The sequence below is a fragment of the Chiloscyllium plagiosum genome, chromosome 4 (assembly GCF_004010195.1).
Source record: "Chiloscyllium plagiosum isolate BGI_BamShark_2017 chromosome 4, ASM401019v2, whole genome shotgun sequence".
Taxonomy (NCBI): Eukaryota; Metazoa; Chordata; class Chondrichthyes; order Orectolobiformes; family Hemiscylliidae; genus Chiloscyllium; species Chiloscyllium plagiosum.
The window spans coordinates 100,617,040-100,643,689 of record NC_057713.1 but is presented as its reverse complement, the minus strand read 5'-3'; the positions used below and the strand labels follow the sequence as shown (position 1 = coordinate 100,643,689).

General features: G+C 41.3%; 2 protein-coding genes across 4 annotated transcripts in view; one reads left to right on the top strand and one right to left on the bottom strand.

Moving 5' to 3' along the window:
* eny2 (ENY2 transcription and export complex 2 subunit) overlaps positions 1 to 491 on the bottom strand; it is a 13,072-nt gene extending 12,581 nt beyond the window's left edge. The window contains exon 1 of one of the 2 annotated variants that reach the window (XM_043688752.1): positions 106 to 491. The gene's annotated coding sequence lies outside the window, so the exon portion shown is untranslated. The remainder of the gene's footprint in view (positions 1 to 105) is intronic. The other variant, XM_043688749.1, reaches the window with a different exon arrangement.
* Positions 492 to 568: 77 nt separating this feature from the next.
* nudcd1 (NudC domain containing 1) overlaps positions 569 to 26,650 on the top strand; it is a 124,792-nt gene continuing 98,710 nt past the window's right edge. The window contains exon 1 of one of the 2 annotated variants that reach the window (XM_043688747.1): positions 569 to 745. In XM_043688747.1, the coding sequence (XP_043544682.1) occupies positions 631 to 745 (115 nt within the window). In that variant the 5' untranslated portion in view covers positions 569 to 630. The remainder of the gene's footprint in view (positions 746 to 26,650) is intronic. The other variant, XM_043688748.1, reaches the window with a different exon arrangement.

The following is a 26,650-nucleotide window of genomic DNA, read 5'->3' as shown; positions in this document are numbered from 1 at the left end:
CCCCACCCCCTCTAATTCCCTATTCTTCACCCCTCCCTCTCTGTCTCCAAAATAGCCCCAATCTCTCTCCTTTCCTCCCTCCGTCTCCAATCACCCCCATCTCACCTCTTTGATCTTCCTCTCTGCTCACGATCTCCCCTGTCTCTTTCTTACATACAACAAACTGAGGCCCAGCGCGGCTCCAAGGAAATGCCCGCGGTAACACCGCTCCCCCGGCCACCTGCAGTTTCACAAAATAGTTCCGGACCGTAAGGAACGGGGATACGACCTAGGACCGGAGTGAATAACGAGCACCGACAACTAAAAGAATGTGTGTGTGTGTGTGTGAGAGAGAGAGACGAATTTAATTCAAAATAAACTCCTGTCAAAATGTGATTGAAAAGTGAGGAAACGGAACGTGCAACACATTCATTCCACCCCACGACCGCCGAGCAGTGAACCAAACAACAGCAAATCCTAATGTTAAACCAGAATTAAATTCGTGTTGCAAATACACAATCTATTTGACAGTAAATATTAATTTATGGCGACCTATCGAAGAACAAAGATCTTCATTTATCAAACCAGTGACAGGACTACAATTCCCAGCCTGCCCTGGGATGTCGCCGGAAGTGCGTGGCGGACGGAGTGATGGCGGCGGCTAATTGTTCTCTGACTGTGTCTCGGCACCTTCTCGACCCCAAGTTTGACAGTTACAAACTGTCCTTGGAAACGCTGCCCATTTACACTGTGGACCTTGATGGTGGTGAGTTACCAGGGCAGCAACTCCTTCCCGCAGCACCAGCTATTCCCGCTTCACTCCATGAGACAGAGAAAACCGCGTTTCTTTAGCGCCGTTCACATCCCCAGGTTGCTTTCAGTTATCGACGTATTTTATTTATCATTTTATTTTATCGTTTAATCTATCACCAGGATTGTTGAGGTTCGCTCACTATATTAATAAACACGTTAGTCCATCTGTGCACATTGCTGTTTGGGGCATTACTTGATAATCCAGCCGGTTTCCACGTTTTGGGTGAGGGTTAGGCATTGGCCCCAGACACGGACACTTTGGGGGCACTCTTCCCTCCGCCAACTCCTTCAAACTAGTGGCTGCTGTGTCTTTTAACGACTACCTTGAGAGGGCAGACAGGACCTTGGTTTACTGTCTTATTCCGATGGTATCTCTGACCATGCTGCACTTTCTCATTACTGTGTTGGATCCGTCCATCTGTGATTTTTTTTATTCCCCGCGAGTCCCAAGAATGGGATTTGATTAGATTAGATTAGATTACTTACAGTGTGGAAACAGGCTCTTCGGCCCAACAAGTCCACACCGCCCCGCCGAAGCGCAACCCACCCATACTCCTACATTTACCCCTTACCTAACACTACTGGCAATTTAGCATGGCCAATTCACCTGACCTGCACATCTTTGTGACTGTGGGAGGAAACCGGAGCACCCGGAGGAAACCCACGCAGACACGGGGAGGATGTGCAAACTCCACACAGTCAGTCACCTGAGGCGGGAATTGAACCCGGGTCTCTGGCGCTGTGAGGCAGCAGTGCTAACCACTGTGCCACCCTAAATCTTCTGTCTCAAAAGCGAGAATGAGACCAATTGAATATCTGCTCTGTTCAGCTTTCTACCTACCTGACTCCACCACAAGAAAATTTGTATCTTTTGTTATGACTTCTGACGCTTCCACATTAAAAATCCTCAATGCATCATGCAGAGCAGCTTGGTCTACAGTACAGTGCTGTCTCATTGCAATGGCCAGTTATTATGGAAATATTATAGGGCTGGGTTTGTTTGGCTCAAATGGCAGCACTCCTCTTGAGTGAGAGGATTGTCTCCAAGACCTGTTGCTGATTTTCAGCAAGTAATCTGTGGTGAACCTCAGCTGGAGGTTCACTCATTGTTGGATGAGTAGAGCTTACAATGTTAAATTGGTGATCTGCCTACTTAATTAAGTGGGTTTAAGATATTGTAGGGCAATATTCTGAATTATGGAGTTCTTTCAATGTTCAGCTTAAAAGCAATGCCATAACCATACCAGGAGAACAGACTATAGATCACTCTAATATTGTTGGAGGGTCTTTTTATGCTTAAATTGACAACCCCTCTAATTTCTTTCTTGACAATGAATGCACTTCAAAAAGACAGAACTGACTGGTGCTTCATCATGTGATAAGCACCTATGTAAATGCAGGTAGATATATTGTTGTATGAACTGATTTTTTTTAACATAAATTTACTTTATTTCAAGTGTAAACTTTAGTATCCTGTGGGACTCAGCCATGCAGACCAGAAATGTTTTGATCTCAAATCAGACCTCGTTGACTACCTGATTCAGCCATTGAGATTTTAGTCTGTCAAGTTTGTGTTGAATCTTTTTTGGTGCAGAAACCCTCAACTAATTCTGCTGGTCTCTCTACTATTCCCTGTCTTTCTGTGTTGCATCTCTTCTTTGTCGCACCTGATTATGGAAAAACATTTCAACATCTTACAGCTGTTACCAAAAAAAGTCATAATTTTAGGAATTGTGTGCCATTTGGCACCCTCCCCCAAGCAAGCTTTGCCATTCGATGAGATAGTGGCTGGTCTCCACTTTCTTGCCTGCCCTTATCACCCTTGACTACTTTGTTGATTAAAGAGGAAATGTATTTAAAGACACCTCTTTCTCACAATCTTGCTCTCTTGTTCTCTCTCTCCACTCACTAGGTCAAACAATTCTAAAAACGTATGTCCCCGTAAGAGAACTTCTTCATCTTTGTCTTAAATGAAAGACTCCTTATTTTGAAACTGTGCCCTGTAGTTCTAAACACCCCATCCTCCCAGCATCTACCTGTGAACCTCCCTCAGAATTTTGCATGTTTCAATAAGGTCATATTTAACTCTTCTAATTGGCAATGCATGTAGTCCCAACCTTCTCATTCTTTTCTCATAAGACAAGCATCTCATCCCAGGAATTGGCCAAGTGGGCCACTTCTGAACTGCATTGGATTCAAGTTGATCTCTGCTTTAAGTAAGGACACTAAAACTGCACAGGATACTTTCAAAACTTCTTACAACTTGCTCATTCTTGAGATTGTGAATCAACCCCTTGTTAATTTGCAATCGTAGTAAACTGTCTTTCTTGACTAGCTTCTTAAATTTCCTTTTGGGCTTTTCCATGGTACTAGTTTCAGTATCTCTAGTATCATTAGAAAATGGAACCTCAAGATAATAACAGTAATGAGGATCACAGCAGCAGCTATCCCAATTGTAAAACGTTAAATTCAATGCCTGCATTAATCTTTTAGAAGTACAAAGCCAGTACTGGCAGATCTAGGTGCATTCCTTCCTTCCCCTCTACCCTCCATAGCATTACATCTATCATTACTTCTTCGCTGACCCCATGCCTGTCTGTATCACAGTGGAGAATCTGTTATTATTTTAAGCATGAAAAGTTGAAGGATCTTGCAAATTTTATTTTGGCAAATTACAGATAGCAACCTGTCCTGTAGTAGAATTAACACAAGTGTAATCTTAAGAGCGTTCTCTGCCAAAGAATTTAGATGTGTAATTGGATAAACAAAAAGACTTTGTGAAGACAAATTGAAATTGCAAGAAAGATTGAACAGTAAACAAGAAACTGAGAGTAAATTATATTTGCCCTTTCTCAGTATTGAGTTAAAAATAATTAATGGTTGATAGCCAGAAGAGTGCACTATGTTACAATTCCACTGGGCAGAGTCTGCTAGTAATCAAGCCACGCTGCCTTGCAAGAGGTACAAAACTGTACCAGAAAACGGTCAATTTGTTTCTCTCTTGTACTACGATCTAGAATAAAACATCTGCTAGAAATTTGTAATTAACTCAAAAATAACTTATTTATTAGAAGATGGCTCTGGAACTCGGGCCTCCTGGTCCAGAGGTAGAGGCATTATCACTGTGTCACAACAGCCCTATTTGTTAGAAGTAAACTTATTCTAAGAGTAAGTGCACAACTGGTGAGCAATTAAGTTACTATGTAGAATTAAAATATATCCCCTTAGTCTCAAGCACATGACAAACAAAACAATGCAACTTTGAAATTATTTGGGTTTTTAAAAAATGGCATCTAGTTATTGACCTCTTCACCCTTGGAAAAAGTCTCATACTTTTCACTCTATCACATGATTGAATTATCTGAAGATGTATCAGAACAGAGAAACGTTTATAGCAGACCCAATATATTTAAGTTCTTAATGGCCTTCAGTAAGATATTATGAACTCAAGATTTGTCATGACATTGACCACGTCTCAACTTAAACCTAGTACGGTTTACTAATCAAACCTACTCTATGACCAGTAGTTGCTGATCTGATTAGATTACCTACAGTATGGAAACAGGCCATTTGGCCCAACAGGTCCAGAGTAACCCATCCAGACCCATTCCCCTACATTTACCCCTGACTAATGCAGCTAACACTATGGGCAATTTAGCACAGCCAATTCACTTAACCTGCACATTTTTGGATTGTGGGAGGAAACCCATGCAGACGCTGGGAGAATGTGCAAACCCCACACACAGTCGGCCAAGGCTGGAATTGAACCTGAGTCACTGGCGCTGTGCTAACCATTGAGCCACTGTGCTGCTGATCAAATAATGTTGCAGTTTTAAAATTCTTGCCCTTGTTTCAATCTTGTTGAATCTCTGCCATCTCCTTCAGCCTTGCAAACCCAATAAATATATGCAGTCCACAATTTTGATCTATATAGCAGGCTAAATTTTAACCACTCCACCATGTGCGGCCATGCATTCCTATAATTTAGAGATCCCTTTTAAAACCTCTCTTCCTCTGCTAAATCTTTCCTTCAAATCCATTTCTTTGACCCAACACTCAACATTTGGCCTAATATCTCCTTACACAGTTGGTATCTAATTTTGGGATAGGGTGTTTTGTATAGGGCCAGATGTAAGAGGGATGGGAGGAAGTTTGTATGGAGTATAAACTGTTACCAGTTGGACTGACTAGGTTGTTTGTGCTACCTGTAGTACTGTTGAGGTGAATGGAGTGCATATTTAACAAGACTATTTGGCAATTCTTTTTGCAATCAGGAGCTTCTTGTGAGCTGCTGATTAAATATGAAAGGAATAACAAATTTTAAAGAGACAATGTAGTGTGGCCTTAGTTTGTATTTGACTTTGTTTTTGGCTTGAATTTTAGGTGTTAAGACTATAGACTCTGGAAAAGTTTCAGATCGTAGGGTGGAAAATCTAATTCCACTATTTAAAAAGGAACGGAGAGAAAAAACAAATTTATGGATCCAGTTAACCTACCATCAGTGGTGGGAAGAAGTAACAAAGAGGATTGATGAGGGCAGAGCGGTAGATGTCATCTATATGGACTTCAGTAAGGTGTTCAACAAGGTTCCCCATGGGAGGCTGGTTAGCAAGGTTAGATATCACGGAATGCAGGGAGAACTAGTCATTTGGATACAGAACTGGATCAAAGGTAGAAGATAGAAGGTGGTGGCATAGGGTTGTTTTTCAGACTGGAGGCCTGTAACCAGTGGAGTGCCACAAGGATTGGTGCTGGGTCCACAGGAGTTGGGAGGTCATGTTGCGGCTGTACAGAATATTGGTTAGGCCACTGTTGGAATATTGCATGCAATTCTGGTCTCCTTCCTATCAGAAAGATGTTGTGAAACTTGAAAGGGTTCAGAAAAGATTTACAAGGATGTTGCCAGGATTGGAGGATTTGAGCTACAGGGAGAGGCTGTTTTCCCTGGGGCGTTGGAGACTGAGGGGTGACCTTATAGAGGTTTATAAAATCATGAGGGGCATGGATAGGATAAATAGGCAAAGTCTTTTCCCTGTAGTGGGGGAGTCCAGAACTAGAGTTTAGGGTGAGAGGGGGAAGATATAAAAGACAAAAGGGGCAACATTTTCACGCAGAGGGTGGCACGTGTATGGAGTGAGCTGCCAGAGGAAGTGGTGGAGGCTGGCGCAATTGCAACACTTTAAAGGCATTTGGTTGGGTATATGAAGAGGAAGGGTTTGGAGGGATATAGGTCAGGTGCTGGCAGGTGGGACTAGATTAGGTTGGGATATCTGGTCAGCATGAACAGGTTGGACCGAAGGGTCTGTTTCCAAGCTGTGCATCTCTATGACTCTGACTCTATATGATAACATAACATTTGGAAAACATCATCCTGATTATGCATGACCAGCAAAGGCAAATCATGCTTAGCAAATATACCAGTGGATGGAACTAGCAGGATAGATAAAGGAGAACCAGTCGATATAGTGTATTTGGATTTTCAGAAGTTTTTAAATGTCTCTCGTAAGAAATTAGTGGGTAAAATCAAGGCACATAAGATCGGAAATAATTTTCGTCAAGTCACTCGCTAATGTGAATGATTGTCCACCTCAGAAATTCCATGTCATGAGTTTTTGCATGACTGATGAGCCTGATCCGAGAACTGCAGATTCAACCACACATTTGGCAAATATTTCTGGAGATGGAATTGGTTCTTGGCTTTGAGATTGTTAGCTTTCCTTTCTCTGGCTCCTTTTCTGTACACCCTATTGTCATTGTGTATTCTCAAAGCATTGTGTCTCTTCATACAGGAGATTCCTCCAAATGGATTCTGATGAACAAAGGTCTCCCATTCATTGACATCTATATTGCATTCTTTGAGAGAAGCCTTCAGGGACTCTAAAATGTTTTCTTCTCATTGAAATGCCTTCCTTTACCTGGCGAAGAAGATTTCCTTTGTAATTGGAACTCTGGCATGCTAAGCATATAGCTGGTCCAGCAGAGTTGGTTTTGGATGATCAAGGCCTTGATGCTGGTGCTGTTGGCGGTTTCAAGGATACCTGTCTCCCACTTGATACAAAGAAAACATCTCAAACTACATTGGTACTTCCCAAAGTCTAGAGGTTGTGTCTGTATGTAGTCCAAGTTTCAGAACCGTATAGACAAGAACAGAGTTCGTTACTTCTGGGGCCCTCTTGTGGTGCATTGGTAGTGTCTGTACCCTGAACCAATAGACCCACCAGCCACCAAGGTGTGTAAAAGCATCTCTGAACAGGTTCATGGAAAAAAAAGGTTAATTTTTTTAAAAACACGGTGAAGTCAGAAAGATGACTGCTTTATGCACAGTAATCCTGATATCAGCAGGGATTGCACAGTTGTCGAAGACTCTTCTCAGGTGTACAACGACAGTGCAGACAGATCAAATGCAATGTTGAACCTCCACATTGATGTCAGCCTTAGATGAGAGACAGGTTGCCAGGTAGTGGAAGTGTTCCACATTTGGGAGGATTTCTCCATTGATCTTAATGGAAGGATGGACTAGAACATGACCTGGGTCAGATTTGTAAAGGAGTGGAGTTGTTTTGAAGTTAAGGTTGATACAAATTCTTAGGTTTTTTTCTGCAAAAGTATTAAATGAGGCTTGAAAGTTCTCTTCCGAGGGGGCACACTTGAAATTATCATCCACATACTGAAGTTCCACAACCGAGGTCAAAGGCATTTTCTTTATGGATTTCAACTGATTGAGGTTGCAAAGTCTTCATACCATCTTGTAGACAATGTCCAGACCACTGAAAAGTTTGTTCTCGGCAAGATGAAGAGTGGTGGTGATGAAGATGGAGAAAAGAGTGGGGATTCTGTCATAATACCATTGGTGAGGACTGTCACCAATATCTTGTTGTGGAGGCGATGGAGGATGTTGATTAATTTCTCTGGACAGCCGGCCTTTGACAGGATCTTCCAAAGCACTTCCTGATTAACTGAATCAAAAGCCTTGGTCAGATCGATGATGGCCATGTAGAGTGGTTGATGAAGTTCCTGACATTTCTCTTCGAGTTGCTGAGCAGTGAAAAGTATGTCAGTAGTTCTACAGTTTGGTCAGAAACGACACTGGCTTTCAGGACACATTTTCTCAAGACGATGAGAAGGCATCTAACAAGGGTTCGGATGATGATCTTGCCCCTGTGATGGAGAATAGGGAAGTTTCTTGGTAGTTTCCCAAACCACTTTGTCTCCTTTCTTGAAGATGGTGGTGATGGCAGCATCTCTGAAATCAGCAAGGATGTATTCTTGACCTCCGATTTGCTGGAGTGTTTGGTGACATGACAGGTAGGCTATGCTTCTCTAAGTTTGTTAATCTCTGCTGAAGTCCTGTCTACTCCAGCTTTTCCATTCTTCATGTGCCTATTGGCAACTTTAACTTCTGCCATGCTAGATTGTAATCAAGATCATTATTGGGGAGTTAGCTGATTTCCTCATTCACGTCCTTATCAATTATTGTATCACAGTTTAGGAGTTATTTGCGTATTCTCTCCATCGGAGGCTGATATTTTTTACTGTCTCTAAAAGATTGCCATCCTTACTCTGCACTGGTTGAGGCACAGGGTGTTCAGTCATCTGTTGAAATGAAGAAACCCCAGGTGTCGTGCTTGTCAGCAGGGAGTTGCTGATCCTTAACTTTTTTAGTTCACCAATAGTTATTGATTTCCTTAGATGTTTGTAACTTTGCCTTCACTTTTTGATGACTTTTCCTTTGTTTCAGTGTTTTTTTTGTCAGACACAAAGCTTTTTTCTTATCGATGTCTTGGATGATGTGCTCATTCTCGTTGATCTAGTCTTGGTGTTTCCTGATTTTTATAGTTAATAGTTTCTTCACAGCATGAAATGATAGCTGTCTTCAACTCTTTCCAGATTTCCTCTACTCCATTAAAATGAAGCCTTTGGAGATTTTGGTGAAGACGCAGTTGGAGATTCATTGTTCTGCTTTGCTCTTGAAGCTGCTCTTTTTCTTCAGGTGCTTCTGGTGGTGTTTGATGGACATTGAGGAGGGATGAGCCAATGCTCACTCCAGCAGTCATCTGCATTGGTCATCACATTGGTAATGTGGATATACTTTTGGTCTCAGGCACAAATGATGATTTAGTCGATCGTGCCAGTGCTTTGATTATGGATGTCTCCAAGCAATCTTTAACTTTGTATTTTTAGCAGGATGGTACGTTGATGTTGAGCAACTGGTTTCTGCAATTTGGGGAGCAGGAGTATGCCATTGATTTTGCAATTCCCAGCCCCTTCCTTTCCAGTGGTTCCTTTTCAGAATTGCGTATCCTTTCCAACTCTGGCACTGAAATCTCCAAACAAGATGATTTTGTCTTCCTTTGGGATGTTGGTGAGTAGCATGTTCAAGGTGGAGTGGAAGCCTTTGGACTTATCTGTGGTATCAAGAGTTGGAGCATAGGCACTGTGGCTTAAGTCAAGTTGTACTCAGAGTCATAAGGTGATTGTTAATGCCAACAAGGAGCACCAGGAGTCAGTTGAGTTCATTTGACTTGGGTTGATCCTCTGCTTTTCCTGTCCAGAAGAAGGTGTAACCATCTCTTTGACCCTTAGCTGCCTTTTGTCTGCTCATTGGTATTGCTGCCCTGCAAGCGACATTGAAGTGCCTGATGTCAGGGGAAAAAGGGCAGCTCTTTGTTTTTGAGGCGATGGTTTTGCTTGTTGTCCATGAGGGTTTGTACGTTCCAGGTTCCGAGATTAAGTTTCACTTTGGTTTTCAGATTGTAGGTAGATGAGATATGGTTTTCCAGCCAGATTGGTGACACAAAAGGCTATTTTTGGGGGTCCTATTCTTGCCTCTTCCCCATACACTGTTAACAGAGTGGATCCTAAAGCAAGCTCATAGAATGATAGAATCCCTACAGTGTGGAAACAGGCCCTTCAGCCGAGCAAGTCCACACCGACCTGCCAAAGAGTATCCCACCCAGATCCATTCCCCCTACTCTTATACTCTGCATTTACCCCTGACTAATGCACCTAACCTATGTGGTCTAACTCTATACATTTGTTAATGGAGTTCCTGGTTGAGGGCCAGGCCTCCAGGAATTGTCATGCAATACTTTGTTTGGCTCGTCCTAGGATGGATACGTTGTCCCACTCAATTTTGGTGTCCTCATTTGTCCGTGCATATGGGCACAAGTGATAGTTGATTATGTCTCTCGGTAGCTAGTTGTTCGTTTACCCTGATGGTTTATTTTCTTCTGGTTTGTCCTGTGTAATGTTTGTGGCAGTCTTTATATGGTATTTTGTATATAATATTGGTTCTGTTAGTTGTGGGTATGAGATCCTTTATATCCATCAGTAATTGTCTTAGTGTAGTTGTCGGTTTGTGGTCTACCATGATACCTAGGGGTTGGAATAGTCTGGTGGTCATTTCTGATATATCCTTGGTGTATGGCAGGGTGACCAGTGTTTCTGGATGTGTTGTCTTCCTGTTGTGGTCTGCGGTGTAGATAGGCAGACTACCCTTTTTGGAGACTTGGCGCTCAACCCAGTACTCCATTATCCAATGTAGAGTTAGACCCCATATACCAACCACTAAGAAACAAAACCAGAAATGATGCCATATACTTCAACAAACCAAGACACATAGCAAGCGGGACAGAGCAACACTTCACTGGAGGTGCACTGATGATGTTACTTTGTATGGTGCCGAAATGTCTGCAAACAAACTTAAAAGCTCAGCAAGCAAGACAACAATCTTGTGACCAACTGGTGTCACTTCCTCGTGGCCACAGTATGTAATTTCCATGTTTAAATCAACTACTTCACTTTCTTATGCTCGATCAAGGTACTTCTCATCAGTTATTCCTGTTTAACATGATTTCTGCAAATGTCAGAAACACAATTAACTCCAACCTATTCCGTTTAACTTCAGTAATCAGAGATAGTGCACCCATGCAATGCTATAGAATCATAGAGCATAGCTTAAGACCCTTTGGCCCACTGTGTCTATGCCCAACAAACACCAAACTACACTATGTAAGAACATAAGAAATAGGAGCAGGAGTAGGCTATCTGGCCCATGGAACCTCCTCCACCATTCAATAAGATCATGATTGATCTTTTTGTGGACTCCGTTCCACTTACCCACCTGAACACCATAAACTCTTAGATTTTTGAAGAGTAAAGAAATTATCTGTCTCTGCCTTAAAAACATCCAGCGAGGTAGCCTCAACTGCTTTACTAGGCAGGGAATTCCACAGATTCTCAATCCTTCCAGTGAAGAAGTCCACATTTCCCATATGTTTGCACTTGGTCCATAGCCTGACGTCTTAGGTACTCATCCAAATACTTTAAGTGTTGCAAGAGTATCTGGCTCCACCACACTGTCAGGCAGCATGTTCCAAATATCTATCACCCTCTGGATAATAAAAAAAAATCCTTTTTAAATCTCCTCTAAACCATCTGCTCCTCACCTTTAAACGTATGTCCTCTGGTTTTAGACATGTCCGTACGCATGGAAAGAGATTTTTCACGACCTACTATGTTCCTCTCATAATTTGTATTCCTCTCAATGAGATCACCCCTCAACATCCAGTGCTCCAAGGAAAACAAACTTAGCCTCTCCAATCTCTCTTCATTACTGAAACTTTTTATCTGCGACAACATCCTGCACTCTCTCTAGTGCAAGTATGTCCTTCCAATTGTTTGGTGAACAGAACTGTATGTAATATTTATCTGTGGCCTAACTTAATATTTTACAAAGTTGTAGGAAGCCTTTCTTCTACCATCTACGCCATGGCTAATTAAGGCAAGCATCCCATAAGAGTAACAAAAAGATGGGGTACTGGGCTAATGGTCGGATACTTGGTAGTGTGGATGATCAGAGGGATCTTGGTGTCCATGAACACAGATCTTTGAAAGTTGCCACCCAGGTAAATAGTGCGGTGAAGAAGGCATATGGCGTACTGGCTTTTATTGGTAGAGGAATTGAGTTCCGGAGTCCTGAGGTCATGTTGCAGTTGTATAAGACTCTGGTGCGGCCACATCTGGAGTATTGTGTGCAGTTTTGGTCGGCATACTATAGGAAGGATGTGGAGGCACTGGAACGGGTGCAGAGGAGGTTTACCAGGATGTTGCCTGGTATGGTAGGAAGATCGTATGAGGAAAGGCTGAGGCACTTGGGGTTGTTTTCATTGGAGAAAAGAAGGTTTAGGGGTGACTTGATAGAGGTGTACAAGATGATTAGGGGTTTAGATAGGGTCGACAGTGAGAATCTTTTTCCACGTATGGAGTCAGCTATTACAAGGGGGCATAGCTTTAAATTAAGCGGGGGTAGGTATAGGACAGATGTTAGGGGTAGGGAATGCCCTGTCAGTAGCAGTGGTGGACTCTCCCTCATTATGGGCATTTAAGCAGGCATTGGATAGGCATATGGAGGATAGTGGGCTAGTGTAGGTTAGGTGGGCTTGGATCGGCGCAACATCGAGGGCCGAAGGGCCTGTACTGCGCTGTATTCTTCTATGTTCTATAAGCCACCTTCATCACACTGTCCATCTGCGCTGACACTGTCAGGAATCTATGGACTTGTACATCAAGGCCCTTTTGACCCTCAGTATTCTCTAGGGGGCCGACAATTCATAGTATATAGCATTCCCTATTAGATCTCCCAAAATGTCCCACCTCTCTCTAATCAGGATGAAACTCCTTTCCCCCTTGCTTTGACCAGTTCATCAGGTGATCAATATCAGACTGTAGCCTGAGATCATCCTGCTTGTATCAACATCACCAACTTTCGTGTTGTCTACAGGCTTACTAATTATTCCTTCTGCACTCACATCCAAGTCATTAATCTAAATAACAAAGAGGCTGAAATATGAAAATAGCATAGTAATTTATTGTCACATATACTTGAAAAATATACTAAAAGGTTTTATAAGTTGCCACACCATGACACCTACATCAATGACAGAAGTCATACATAATAATTAAAAAGTAAAATTAAGACACAGTACATCACCATTCAAGTAATGGCTCCTGGGCTCAGGGAAAGCCTATCCTCTGCAGTTATTTCAGTATCTATCCCATTGCACTTTTTCCACATTTCCATGGTTTCTTCCAACTGTGACTGCTTGTGTTTTGAAGAAAAAAAAAGTAAGGATGGAATACTCTGAAGACACAGCCAGGATGGAATGGCCATGCTGGATCACTGGAGTACTGGACCAGAAGCCTCTGCTGAAGAAGACTGCCATGCCAAACTGAGGTTGCCACTCCTGAACGAGACTGCCTTCCGGGCCTCTGGAATACCTGTACACTGAATACAAAAAAGGCCTCCATGCTGGAACAAGACCGCCACGCTGGGCCGAGAGCGCCTTTGTCCCCTTCCAGGCATTGGGCCTAGCTGCAGACCTGGACCGTCTGCCTAGTCTGCAAGTCTCGGCTGGGGGAGTCAGCTTGGGGCCTGTTTTTTGCTTGGTGTGTCTACCTCTGCTGCCAAAGGCCTTCTCTGGCCACTTTCTGGCTTAACCTCTAACACTTCTAACACCTCTAGCCAAGCTGTTTCAATATAGCTACAAGATTGGCATCTACCCAACAATGTAGAAAATTGCTAGACAGGTCCTGTACACAAAAAGTAGGTCTAATCCAACCTGGCCAATTAAATCCCCCAGCCCCCCCATCTCTCTTCCCACAACCCCAATTTTTCTACTCTCAATTATTTTTAAGGTGATGGAAAGTGTTCTCAACAGCACTTGTTTAGCAATAATTGACCATTGTTTTGAGTTCGCCACCTTCACTTGCTGCCTGACCTCGTGACAGCCTTAGTTCAAACATAGACAAAAAAAGCTGAATTCCAGAGATGAGGTGAGTATGACAGTCCTTGGTATCAAGTGTGGCATCAAGGACTGCTACTAAAACTGGAGTACGAGGCAATATGAGGGAAAGCTATCTGTTGGTTTGAGACATACCTGGCACAAAAGAAGATGGTTGTGTTTCCGATCAGTCATGTCAACTCCAAAACCTCTCTGCAGGTGTTTCTCAAGATGATGGCCTCATCAATTACTCTTCCTTCCTCAGAAGGTTAGAAGTGAGAATATTTGCTGCTGATGCAGAATGTTCAGCACCATTCACAACTTCTCAGATACTGAAGCATTCTATTTCCAAATGCAGTAGAATCTGTGCACAAGTGCCAGGCAATGAACCATCTCCAACATTAAACAATCTAACTATTACCTATGTCATTCAATAACGTTATCATCACTAAATCACCCACAATCAACATTCTTGGGGTTATAATTGATCAGAAACTGAACTGGGCTAGCTATACAAATATAATGGCTCCCCAAAGCCTGTCTGCCATTTGCAAGTTAAAAGACAGGAGCACAGTGGAATACTCCCCACTTGTCTGGATCAGTGCATTTCCTACTTGAGGACTTTAATACCATCCAGTATAAAGAAGCCTTCTTGTTTGGCACTCCCTCCAGCAGTATAGTGTACCATTTACAAGATGACCTACATGTACTAGGCAGTAGGTAAAGAGGAATATGACCACCTGCAAATTCCATCCAAGTCTCTCAATATGTCAAATGTATCACTGTTCTTCTAGCATCACTGGGTCAAAATCCTGAAACTCTTGCCACACTCACTGATGGATATAAATGGATGCTCAACTGTTGATGTCCACATTCCCACAAATGAATTAAAAAGAGCTTAGCAGTGAAAGTGCAAAACCTGAACAAAGACTAAACACCTTGAAGCATGGAGAAAGATAAACAGACAAAACTAAAGAGATTTGAAAACATAGCTCAGTTAGTTTGAAAAATATGGGAAGGGGATCACACTCTAACCTCATTCCACCAACCATCATCTTATGTAGAAGAAATAGTGATTCAGTGGGTCCTGGGTTCACATACTATAACACACAATCTACATTGATATTCCCAATGCAATAATGAGGGAACACTACATTGTCAGACATGCTGTCATTCAGGTAACAAGCTGAGACTTCTTCCTTCTGGAAGAGTGTATGAGATCCGACAGGACTACTTCAGAAAAGAACAGGCAATTTCTGGCCAGCATTTATCCATTTACTAATGGTACATTCAAAAGTCTTCATTGGCTGACTACGACTTTGTAAAGTCTAAGGTGGTATATAAATGCAAGGGTTTTTATTTTCTTCATTGTCCCTGCTCTTTGCAGACATATGACCAGATCCTGTGATTGCAGTACTGTGAATGAACACAGTGTGGTGTGCATGATCTTGAAGTGAATGCAGTATCCTGGACCAACGGTATCCCTTCACCGGAATTGTTGCAGTGTGATATTACATCAGTAATCATCATCTTTATAATATAGAATTCCTTTCAAAAAAGAGTTTCTATAATTCCTTACAAGACAGCATGGACTTAAGATAATTGGTAAAACAATTGGGTAGGATGAGAATTGATTAGACAATGTGTTGTGATCTGATATTGTCAGAAAGGGTGATTGTACAGAACTGCTTTCTTGATATCTGCTTTCTTGTTTCGTTATTGACTAGTTTTCTTTGCTACTTTCCTTCTGCACTCTCTTCTTCCTCTTCTGTAGGTATTGGATCTATATTTCCCCTTGCAAACAAACAACTTTTAACCATCATTCATAATTGAATTTTCAGTGTGACTGTGATATAGAAGCTATGGCTCTTTTTTAGTTTATTTTTTTTGATGACTTGCTGGTTAGCTAGTTTTGTTTGAGATTTATCATCTCGAGATTTGGAAAAAATGTTACCATTGATTTGTCCATCAATAAGACAACATAGAACAGAGCATGGAGATCGGTTAGTTTCAGCAGTTTATGAACATAAAAGTACACACTAGTGGGGCTGTGTTGGTCACTTAAGTGGCCTGTGAAATTCAAAGGTTGGATGCTGCTACTAAGAGCCTCTTGGCATATCAGTGCAGCATCAAGTACTCCTAAATATTTAATGCAGTATTTTCAGATATTGAGGTACAATAAAACCATACAGTTGTAACAGTTCAATAGTTATCTTGTGTGACCTATCTCAGGATGATGTATGTTGCCCACTTCTGTTGAATAAGTTACTCTGTCAGCTTTCTACCACCCCCAATCCTCAACTTCAGTATTGAACTTTCATTTTAATCTTTCTTTTTAAATGCACAGCACTGTTGTAACTGGCTCAGGCATGGACAAAGCACATTGAGTTCAGAAAACTCTTAAGCAAAATTGTACAGTCGCCAAGATGGTTTCCACTTCCCTAATGTGGCATCAGTCTGCCACAACATCAACTCATACATTGCTGAAACCTTCATGGATGTTTCAACTCTCAGTGTGACTATTGCTTTGCATACCTGCTGAGCATGGTGCATTCTCCCGTTTAAAAATCTGAGCTCATCAAAATCTCAGCCACTTGTGTCCTAGGGTGAATCAAGATCCATGCGCTTATACTCCTGGTGGCCGATGTTGGCTTGTGGTTAAGTAATGCCTTGATTTTAGCATACTCAACCTTGTTTCCATATCCTTTAGTGACCTCAGCCCTCCCTAGTTGTAATCTCTGTCAGCTTCAGATCCCTAAGAGATATCTGCACTTAACTAATTTGACCCCTTGAAGATCCCCAATTTTATTCATTGCATCTTTGTTGGCCATTCCTTCCCAGCTGCTAAGACCGAAGCTCTGGAATTCCTTCTTTATCTCTAGTTCTCTTCTTTTAAATTGCTCTTGAAAACCTACCTCAATCATAAATTCAAATCTCCTCCATGTGGTTTACATGAAAATGTATCATTTTGCTCCAGCACCAATATTTGCTTATGTGCTTCGTTGTTGAATTTAATTTGATATTTGTAGCTGTTAAGTATCTTGGGACATTTTACTGCATTAAAGGTGCTATATAACTACACGTTGTTCCTTAGGCTGCCAGCATGAGGGAGTGTTTCTATTTCAACAGCAGAGCAACAGTTAGTTGAAAGTTCTTATGCTCCTTTAGCACACTGATAATTAAATGGCACTTTTTTTTATCATCTTGAGTGGAAACCTGGCTCCTGATGGTGAATTTGAAATTTAAAAGACCAGTTTCAGGTTAACAATAGAATCGAAGATTTCTCCAGTGCCGTGAATACTTAAATCATAAAGCTCTCTCCGAATTTTAATCCTGCCTGTTTGATTGCTAAATTTTGGCAATATCTCTATCCTTGGCTGTAACATTAACCTGTGTGTAAAATCTGAGTTAAAATGTGTTCAACAAACAACTATATGTTTGATATCCTTTTTGTTTGAGTTGATTTCTCAGTAGCATTTTTTTAAGAGAGACATCATGATAGATTTCTGTTTGAGTAAAGCAGTTAGCTGATTTAAAAACAAGTGCAATTGATTTAGTATTTATGACCTAGCAAAGTAAAGATTACCTCCATATAATCTGACCACATGGTTTATACACACTGACAGACATATATATTTGCACATGCAAAGGTTTGTGCTCATTGCTGCTTGCAAATAGCATTAGCACTGGCATATTTCTTTCCATATCATTGACAGTCGCACTTGTAGTCCCAAGTCTGATCTTTCTTCCTTGATCTGACGTGAATGTGCACAGACCACAATCGATATCAGGTTCCTCCTTTGACCAGATACTGCGGTGCAGTTTGACTTTATATTTTAATAACAGAATATTTTCTTTCCTTACTTTGATTATTAATACAAGCCTTTAAATTTAAATGAATAAATGGAATTCCTGTTTTTGTTTGACAGCTCGCTGGGGACAGATTTCCAGCCAATACATTTTTATGGACAGATGCACTGTTTGAGCAGGATGCTGATTTGCAGGAGTCCACTTAGGTTTGATTAGTTGCTTCATCCTGTTGTGTTTGTCAGCCAACAGCCTAATCAATCCAATTGGCATGGGGGTATAGGAATTGTTAATGGGCGGTGGGACTTAATCCATGCTGTTTGGCTTGCATTCCAGTACAAATTGCATTTGTCTGTTTTGCTTGAACCAATAACACATCATCATTCTATCAATTATACAAAGTAACTGTCGGTTATCAGCAAATCTCTGAGGACTTTTAATCAATGTGTTCATGACACACTGTGGTAGATGGACTTGAACCTGAGGCCACCACACTATGCTAAAAGAGTCTTTTTTTTTGAGGAACTGATTACAGATACTGCCAAAGTTGTGAACTTAAACAAAAAGGAATCTGTCAGGTGGAGCCTGGCTCATCAACTGTTAATAATTGTGTGTTCTTAGAGACAGGTGACAGGAGAACAGATTTTTAAAAAAAGTCAGGGTGATTTGCACTCTGCTAGGGCAGCCAGCTAAATTTTATCAGATTGAAATACAGAAATATGAAATGCTAGAAGATTGCTGTCCTTCAAGTTTTAATTTTTTATTTGCAAATATTTTTGTTTAATTTTCCTTTTTTTACTGCTGTCTTCTCTGCTCAGTTTATTCCATGTATTTGTCTTAATTCTTTCCTGTACTTTTTAATAATACCTACCCTCCACTGTTAGTTCCTGTGCCTTGATGAGACCAATTCAAGTTGTGATTACCTCCAGATATAAAATACAGAAGGAGCCATTCAGTCCGTTGTGCCTGTGCCCAGTTCTTTGTCAAAGAGAATCATTTAGTCTCAACCCACCAGTATATCACCTATATTTAATTTTTCCACTTCAAGCATTTGTCCAGTTCTCTTCCTGAAAATTATTCTTGAATTTGCATTCACCGGGCTTTCAGCAATGCACTTCATAACAATTTACTGGGTAAAACAAATTCTCAGCTTGTTAAATTGCCTATTCAAAATGGCTCAGGGAATAATGCACTCGATCCATAAGCCTCTCTTGGTTCGTCCTACAGATCATATCCTGTGGTAGTCTGGAATATAAAACTCTTACAGACAATTTAGTTTAAATTATTACCTTTATTTACCAATGGCATCAATGTTACACTATAATATAGATTCGTACAAGCCAGGTTTGAGCTCAGGTTGTAAAACCATTAGCAGAGTAGCGGTACCATCTCTTACCCCTAAGAGTTCTCTCAGACTACTCCCCTTAATGCTGTAAGCAAGTTTTCTTTATACAGAAATTGGTACTGAGATTACAAAAAAAACTACATGTCCTTAATCATATAAGCAGCAATAAAATGGCAAACATTTGTAGAGGAAGAGAAACTAATTGACAAGTCTGAGTATGCTTGACTAATTAAGCTACATGCACTTCAAAGAGGGAAACCCTGATCAAGCCAGCCTAAATGCCTTAGCTAGATAAGCTCCCTTTTAACATAATCTACAGAGAGACTAATCTAAACTATGTGGAAAGGGTCATGAGGTGACCTCGCTCAGCTAACATATCCAGTACCATCGTCCTACTGAGAATGTGTATAGGGTTTGAGCAAGTAAGGTAAGAGTTAAATTCTGAGTTTTGTGAAACAAGAGGTTCAGCGGAGCATGACTTAGATGAGGTAAGAACTCGTAGTTAACAGTGGGGTGCTGGAGGCAAAGGTAATGAGTTAGCAAGGTGGAAAAGCATTCATTATGTAGAGCTATTTAACTATATTGGAAGCATTCAGTATGTAAGGTCAGTTTAACAAGGTGAAAAGTATTCATTATGTGAAGCCAGTTAAGTTTAAGAACATTCCTTGTGTAACACCAGATGGTTTAATCTTTGCTATTGACACTCACTGATTCTAATGGTCACCCAATCAATCTGTATGTTGCCTTATCTGGATGCTCCTCCCTGTAAAATGACTATATAATTCATTAAGAACCTGCTGTTCCAGAGAAGACAGACAATTCATGTCCTTTGCACATAGGTGATCATTCTGCCTCCCTCCAGGGCCCAGGACAAAGAAGGAGGTAAAACTATGCTGTGTCTCTGACCATTTTGCTTCGACTAAGGCGGGAATGGGACTACACTACAAAATGCAAATTAAATTCAGATCTCGAGCTCCAGACAACAACATACAAACATTCATTCCATGACAAGCAAGTGTACACACAAATCAGGCCACAAAGAGTTAACCTTTCCACCAGCTTTCTCTCTTGCTCTCTCTCACAGCTAGCGTCCCTTGAACCCTTAGGTCAGTGAATATAATTTATAGAAGAATGTTTTCTCTCTCGTGTATGAACATCTTCCAACTTTCTTACTATCTCAGTTTTATTACGTGCATATTCCACTCAGCTTATTAAATTACAATTTCTTCTCCTGTTGAAATTGAGTTTTATTAAGAGTTTTCAATATGCACAGCTTCTAGCTCAAAAGGAAGTACTGCGACACATTCCACAAGTGAAAAAATGTTATGATCTTATTTACACTGATCATTGACACTAAGAACAGATATCTTAATTCTTCTGAGCAAATCTTAAGAGAATCTTGAACTAGGGCTTCCAAATCCTTTGTGCTTCAGATTTCCGAAGCCTTTCCCAATTTAGAAAGTAGTTTGTGTCTCTATTCTTCCTCCAAGGTGCAAAACCTCACACTTTCCCACTTATTCCATGTGATACTTGTTTGTTCATTCTCTGAGCCTGTCCGAGTGTTTCTGCAACCTTCCACTTTCTCAAAACTGCCTGCCCTTCTACCTATCTTTGTGTCAGCTGAAAATTTAGCAACAGGGACCTCAGTTCCTTCGTCCAGATCATTAATGAACAACATGTATAGTTCTGGTTCCAACACAGGCCCCTGCAGAACTCACTAGTCAGCTGCCATCCTGCGGCTGCCAACCACCACCACCACCATTGAAGAAGTTGTGCTGACTCAGCCTTATCTTATCATTCACTTCCCAAGTACTCTGCAATCTCAACCTTTTAATAATGGACTTTTAAATCTTACCAACTAACCAAGGTCAGGCCAACTGACCTTTAGTTTCCTGTTTTCTGCCTCTCTCCCTTCTTATTTTCCAGTCATCTTAGATCCTCCCTGATTCCAGTGATTACTGAAAGATCACTGCTAATGCCTCCAAAGTTTCCTCAGCTATCTGTTTCAAAACATGTAGTCCATCCAGTTTTGGTGATTTATCCACCTTCAGTCCTTTCAGTTTCCCCACCACCTTTTCCTTAGTGAAACTGACTACACTCACCTCTGATCACTGAACTGTCTTGAAGTTCTAGTCTGCTGCTGGTGTCTTCCACTGTGAAAACTACTGAAAAGAATCTATATGTTCCTATTCTGTAGATGTGCAAGATATGCATTATTTCAAGTCCTGCCATCTAATATCCAAGTGTGGCTAGTAAATGTACTGAACTAATATCAAAATCTAGATGATTGGAAGCAAGCTGTTAGAACAATGTGAGAGTATTCTGTGCAGAAGAACTGTTTCCAGTACTCCTGTGAGTGTGGAGGAGACCAGTGCCAGACCTCAAATCTAACATATGTGGAAGTGGAAAAGGGGAATCCATCTGTTTCTCTCACCCTCCAAGGACCCATAATGTGAAAGGGCTGTCAGATAGACATTTTCATTGTGCACAGAGGCACAGTGAAAGTTGTAATCGCTTTCTCTCACCATCTTTTGGAAGCTACTGCCAAAATTGTCACTATTTCAGATTCTATGCATTATTTTAAAATGTGGGTTAGTTACAATTAATTTTAATTTGTTTTGAACCATGGATTTCAACTTGATCGTTGGGGTTATTTGATTGTCATAGTTTTAGAACTGATAAAATTTGCAATATCTCAGTCTGTTATGTATGTGTCAGTTTTTGTTTCCTCATTAAGTTTCTATGATTGCAATGGCAATGCTGTCTTAAATTTCCAATGCTCAGCCAACATGACAGTTCTTCACCCATTGATGTACTCCTTGGAAGAAAAAAGTAAACCGAGCAATTTCAATAACTTGGAAGAAAATTCATAAACTTACCCATAAATGTAGCTGAACCATCTAATAACTCCCAATGACTACACTTTACATTCCATGACTGCACCACTCTTTCTAAATATAATCATCTCAGTAAATGGGCAGACCTGGTATACTCAAGTCTCAATTCATACTCTGATGCAAGTGAATAGGGAAAGATCTCTGCAGTTAACCCTTTATAGCCCTAATCTCTCCTGTCCTTTTGCCCAACCTGACTGGTTCAGATTTTCTGTCTCTTAATTCTCTAAGTGTGCCATATTGCATTCATGTAACAAGCAGGGTAGACAAAGGGGAAGCAGTAGATGTAATATATTTGGATTTTTCAGAAAACATTTGGTAAGGTATCACACGTTAATAAAACAGCCCATGGTATTGGAGGTCATTTATTAGCATAGGTAGAGAATTGGCTAACTAATAGAAGGCTTGGTGTTGGAAAAGGGACAGCAGTTCAGGCAGTATCCAAGTGCAAATGAGTTGACATTTCAGGCAAGATCCTTCAGGAAGAAGGCTCCTACCTGAAATGTCGACTCTCTTGCTCCTCATGCTGCCTGACCAGCGCCATGCTTTATCAACGCTGATTTCTCCAGCATGTGCCGTCTCCAGTGTTTCCTAACTAATAGAAGGCAGAGAGCTGGGATGAGGTTGGCGTTTTTAAGATGGAAACCTGTTAATAGTAGAGTGCCACAGAGATCGGTGCTGGGGGCCACAATTATTTGCAATGTATATTAATGACTTGGATGAGGAAAATGTATGTTCTATAGCCATGTTTGTGCATAGCACAAAAGTATCAGAAAACAAGTGGTGAGGATGACAGTCTGCTGAGATATAAATATGGAGGGGAAAAGTCAGGTTATGAACTTTGGCTGGAAGAATACAAGAGTTGAATATTTAGCTCACCACCACCTCAAGGGCAACTACAGATGGGCAATAAATGCTGGTCAGCCAATGGCATCCACCTCACACAAATGAATTAAAAAATGTGGAGAAAGATTGTTGAAAGCTATAGTACGGGAGAGATTTAACAATCCTTTAACAAAATGCTAGCATCCAAATTCAGCAAATAATAGGGAAAGCAGATGGAATATTGGTCTTTATTTCAAAGGGAAAGGAGTACCTGGCATTAGTCAGGTAACAGATGGAATATTTTGAACAATTTTGATTCTCTTATCTAAGGAAAGATATCCAGACACTGAAAGCAGTCAAGTGAAGATTCATTGAGTTGATCCCAGATGTGGAGGGGCTGTCTTCTGAGAGGTTGAGTAACTTGAGCAGGTATTCATTGGAATTTAGAATGAGAGGTGCCCTTACTGAAGCAGGAAGATTCATAGGAGACTTGACATGATGTTGAAAGGGAGACTCTAGGACCAGAGGGTGTAATCTCAGAATAAGGGGTCACCCATTTAAAACACAGTTGAGCAATTTCTCCGAGGGAAGTGAATCTGTGGAATTCTGTACCACAGAGGGCTGTCAAAACTGGGTCATAAAGTACAGGCAGTTCCTGGTTTCCATTTTCAAGTCTGTTCACAAGTCAATTTTTAAACAAGTTGGAAAACAATGCACAACAGTGTCAGTAGCTGTTCATAAATGCAGGAAATGTTCATATATCGAGTCTTTATATTCTTGACAGAGACAGGTTTTTAAATCAATAACGGAATCAAGAATAATGGAGAAAAATAAGAAAGTGAAGTTGACAATTATCAGATCAACTATGATCACATTGAATGGCAGAGAGACTCGATGGGCCGAATAGCCTACATCTGCTTCTACGTTTTATAGTCACCTCCATCCAAGTGTACGCCCACTTCTTCCTTCACAGATGTGTTCCAGCTGACCTTGACTCAACATCAGATCCTGACAAAGGGTTTTAGCCTGAAACATTGACTTGCCTGCCCCTCAGACGCTGTCTGACCTCCTGTGCTTTTCCAACTTCAGATCTATTGACCACATCCTCCAATGTAGCTTCACTTTTGGGCTCGGATGCAAATTAGTATCTTACACGCATACTGACCTGAGAATTGCCTTCCTGCTCTTTCCTTGCTTTATGTCCTCATTATAAGTACTCCTCAACTTTATTGCATTAATGCTTTCTCAGTTCGCTTCAAGCTCTGCCTTGTCAAAGAAGGGAAAGTCTCTGATAAAAGTGAGTTACGTTTAGATTGATTTTCTGAGGTGTCGAAGCTACATTTGAGTACACTTTATATATTCATATTTTTAATGCAGGTAAAGTTTGAATAAGTGTGAATGTCGTGGATTTGCACATTATGGAGGCAAAGTGCTGCACAATCTCTGCCATTACACACAGGGGCATAGATTCTTGGCACCCATGCTTGATGTGATGGCCGAGTATCTGGTGTGTACTTTTTGGTGGGTTAACCGCTTCCCTCCAAACTGTAATGAATGGTGCAGTTGCAGGTTGTGCTCAGAAGAACTACTGATCCTTTACAATTCAGTGAATATTGCTGAGATTGCTGTAGGCTTTGTTCAGCCATGGGACAAGATGCAAACTACAAGATGCAACATTCATTTTCCTAACAAGAATTCTGGGTAATCCAAGATGGAGGACGGGAAAATTTCTGGCTATAAGAGCTGCTCCTTTTTTTTTGAGGTATTTTAGGTGTTGGAGGTGATGTCCTCGAATTCCAGGAGCAGCAATTACTGTTTTATATGCTGTTGGATTGTGTTGGAACTTTGGAAAAAAAAGTCAAAACAACAGCAGTTTAAAAGGGAGAAGAGCAGACAAAGGAAGCACATGGTGAGGTCAGTGCAGGAGAGAGAGAGAGAGAGAAAACCTGCACAGTTACTGCCTTTGCTGTTTGAATTCGTGTATCGCTGGACATCGGAGCGCATTCAGGAAAATTAACAAACAATGAAATTCACAACTAATCTTGGAAGAACTGTTGGGCAAAGTTCACAGCACAGAATCAGATAAGTTAATTGTTGTTTAAAGGCTGCAGTAGTGGGTATAGTGGATTCTTTCTTGATTATATGTTTTTGGGATATGACTCTTGATTAAACTTAAAATATAAGCCATAGCTATTAATTTAACCTGGGGCAGTGTTTGTAGAGGAATAAGACGGTGTTATTTTCTGGGTCTGTAGATTGTGAAGGAGCAAAAATGGCCTTTGCAGTGATATGTATTTGTCAGATGTGGGAGTTTAAAGAGAGAGTTCAAGGGTTACTGCAGATTATATCTGTCATAAATGCTGTTGGATGCGAATCTTATCAGATCGAGTGGATCAGTTGGAGAGACAGATAGAAGCGATGAGGAATTTGCAACAGCAACAGTATGTGATGGATGGCAGTTATAGAAAGGGGGGGAGAAGTCTCAGATACAGTCACATAGATGGGTTAACTCCAGGAAGGGTAACAGAGGTAGGCAGCTAGAACAGAAGTCTTTTGTGGATATATCCATTTCAAACAGGTATGCTGTTTTGGAAAATGTAGGAGGGTGATGGATTCTCAGGGGAACGTAGCACAAATAGCAAAGTTTCTGGTATTGAGACTGGCTCTAATGCAACGAGGGGTACTTCGGCTTCCAAGAGATCAATTGTGTTAGGGGATTCTGTAGTCCGAGGTACAGACAGACGTTTCTGTGGCCCAGCAGAGGAAAAACAGAATGGTGTGTTGTTTCCCTGGTGCCAGGATCAAGGATGTCTCAGAGAGGGTGCAGAATGTTCTCACGGGGGAGAGGGGCCAGCAGGAGGTCATTGTCCACATTGGAACCAACGACATTGGAAGGGAAAAGGTTGAGACTCTGGAGGGAGATTACAGAAAGTTAGGTAGAAATTTAAAAAGGAGGTCCTCAAGGGTAGTAATATCTGGATTACTCCTAGTGCTACGAGCTAGTGAGGGCAGGACTAGGAGGATAGAGCAGATGAATGCATGGCTGAGGAGCTGGTGCATGGGGGAAGGATTCACATTTTTGGATCATTGGAATCTCTTTTGGGGTAGAAGTGACCTGTACAAGAAGGACGGATTGCACCTAAATTGGAAGGAGACTAATGTACTGGCAGGGAAATTTGCTAGAAATGCTTGGGAGTGGGGGGTGGGGGGTGGGATGGGAGAGATGGTGAGGAAAGAGATCGATCTGAGACGGGTACAGCCGAGAAAAGAAGTGAGTCAAACAGTCAGGGCAGGCAGGGAAAGGTAGGACTAATAAATTAAACTGCATTTATTTCAATGCAAGGTGCCAAACAGGGAAGGCAGAAGAACTCAGGGCATGGTTAGGAACATGGGATGGGGATATCATAGCAATTACGGAAACATGGCTCAGGGATGGGCAGGACTAGCAGCTTAATGTTCCAGGATACAAATGCTACAGGAAGGATAGAAAGGGAGACAAAAGAGGAGGGGGAGTGGCATTTCTGATAAGGGATAGCATTACAGCTGTGCTAAGTGAGGATATTCCCGGAAATACATCCAGGGAAGTTATTTGGGTGGAACTGAGAAATAAGAAAGGGATGATCACCTTATTGGGATTGTATTATAGACCCCCCAATAGTCAGAGGGAAATTGAGAAACAAACTTGTAAGGAGATCTCAGCTATCTGTAAGAATAGTAGGGTAGTTATGGTAGGGGATTTTATCTTTCCAATCATCGACTGGGACTGCCATAGTGTTAAAGGTTTAGATGGAGAGGAATTTCTTAACTCTGTACAAGACAATTTTCTGATTCAGTATGTGGATGTACCTACTAGAGAAGGTGCAAAACTTGACCTACTCTTGGGAAATAAGGCAGGACAGGTGACTGAGGTGTCAGTGGGGGAGCACTTTGGGGCCAGCGACCATAATTCTATCGTTTTAAAATAGTAATGGAAAAGGATAGACCAGATCTAAAAGTTGAAGTTCTAAATTGGAGAAAGGCCAATTGTGACGGTATTAGGCCAGAACTTTCGAAAGCTGATTGGAGGCAGATGTTCGCAGGTAAAGGGACGACTGGAAAATGGGAAGCCTTCAGAAATGAATCCAGAGAAAGTATATTCCTGTCAGGGTGAAAGGAAAGGCTGGTAGGTATAGGGAATGCTGGATGGCTAAAGAAATTGAGGGTTT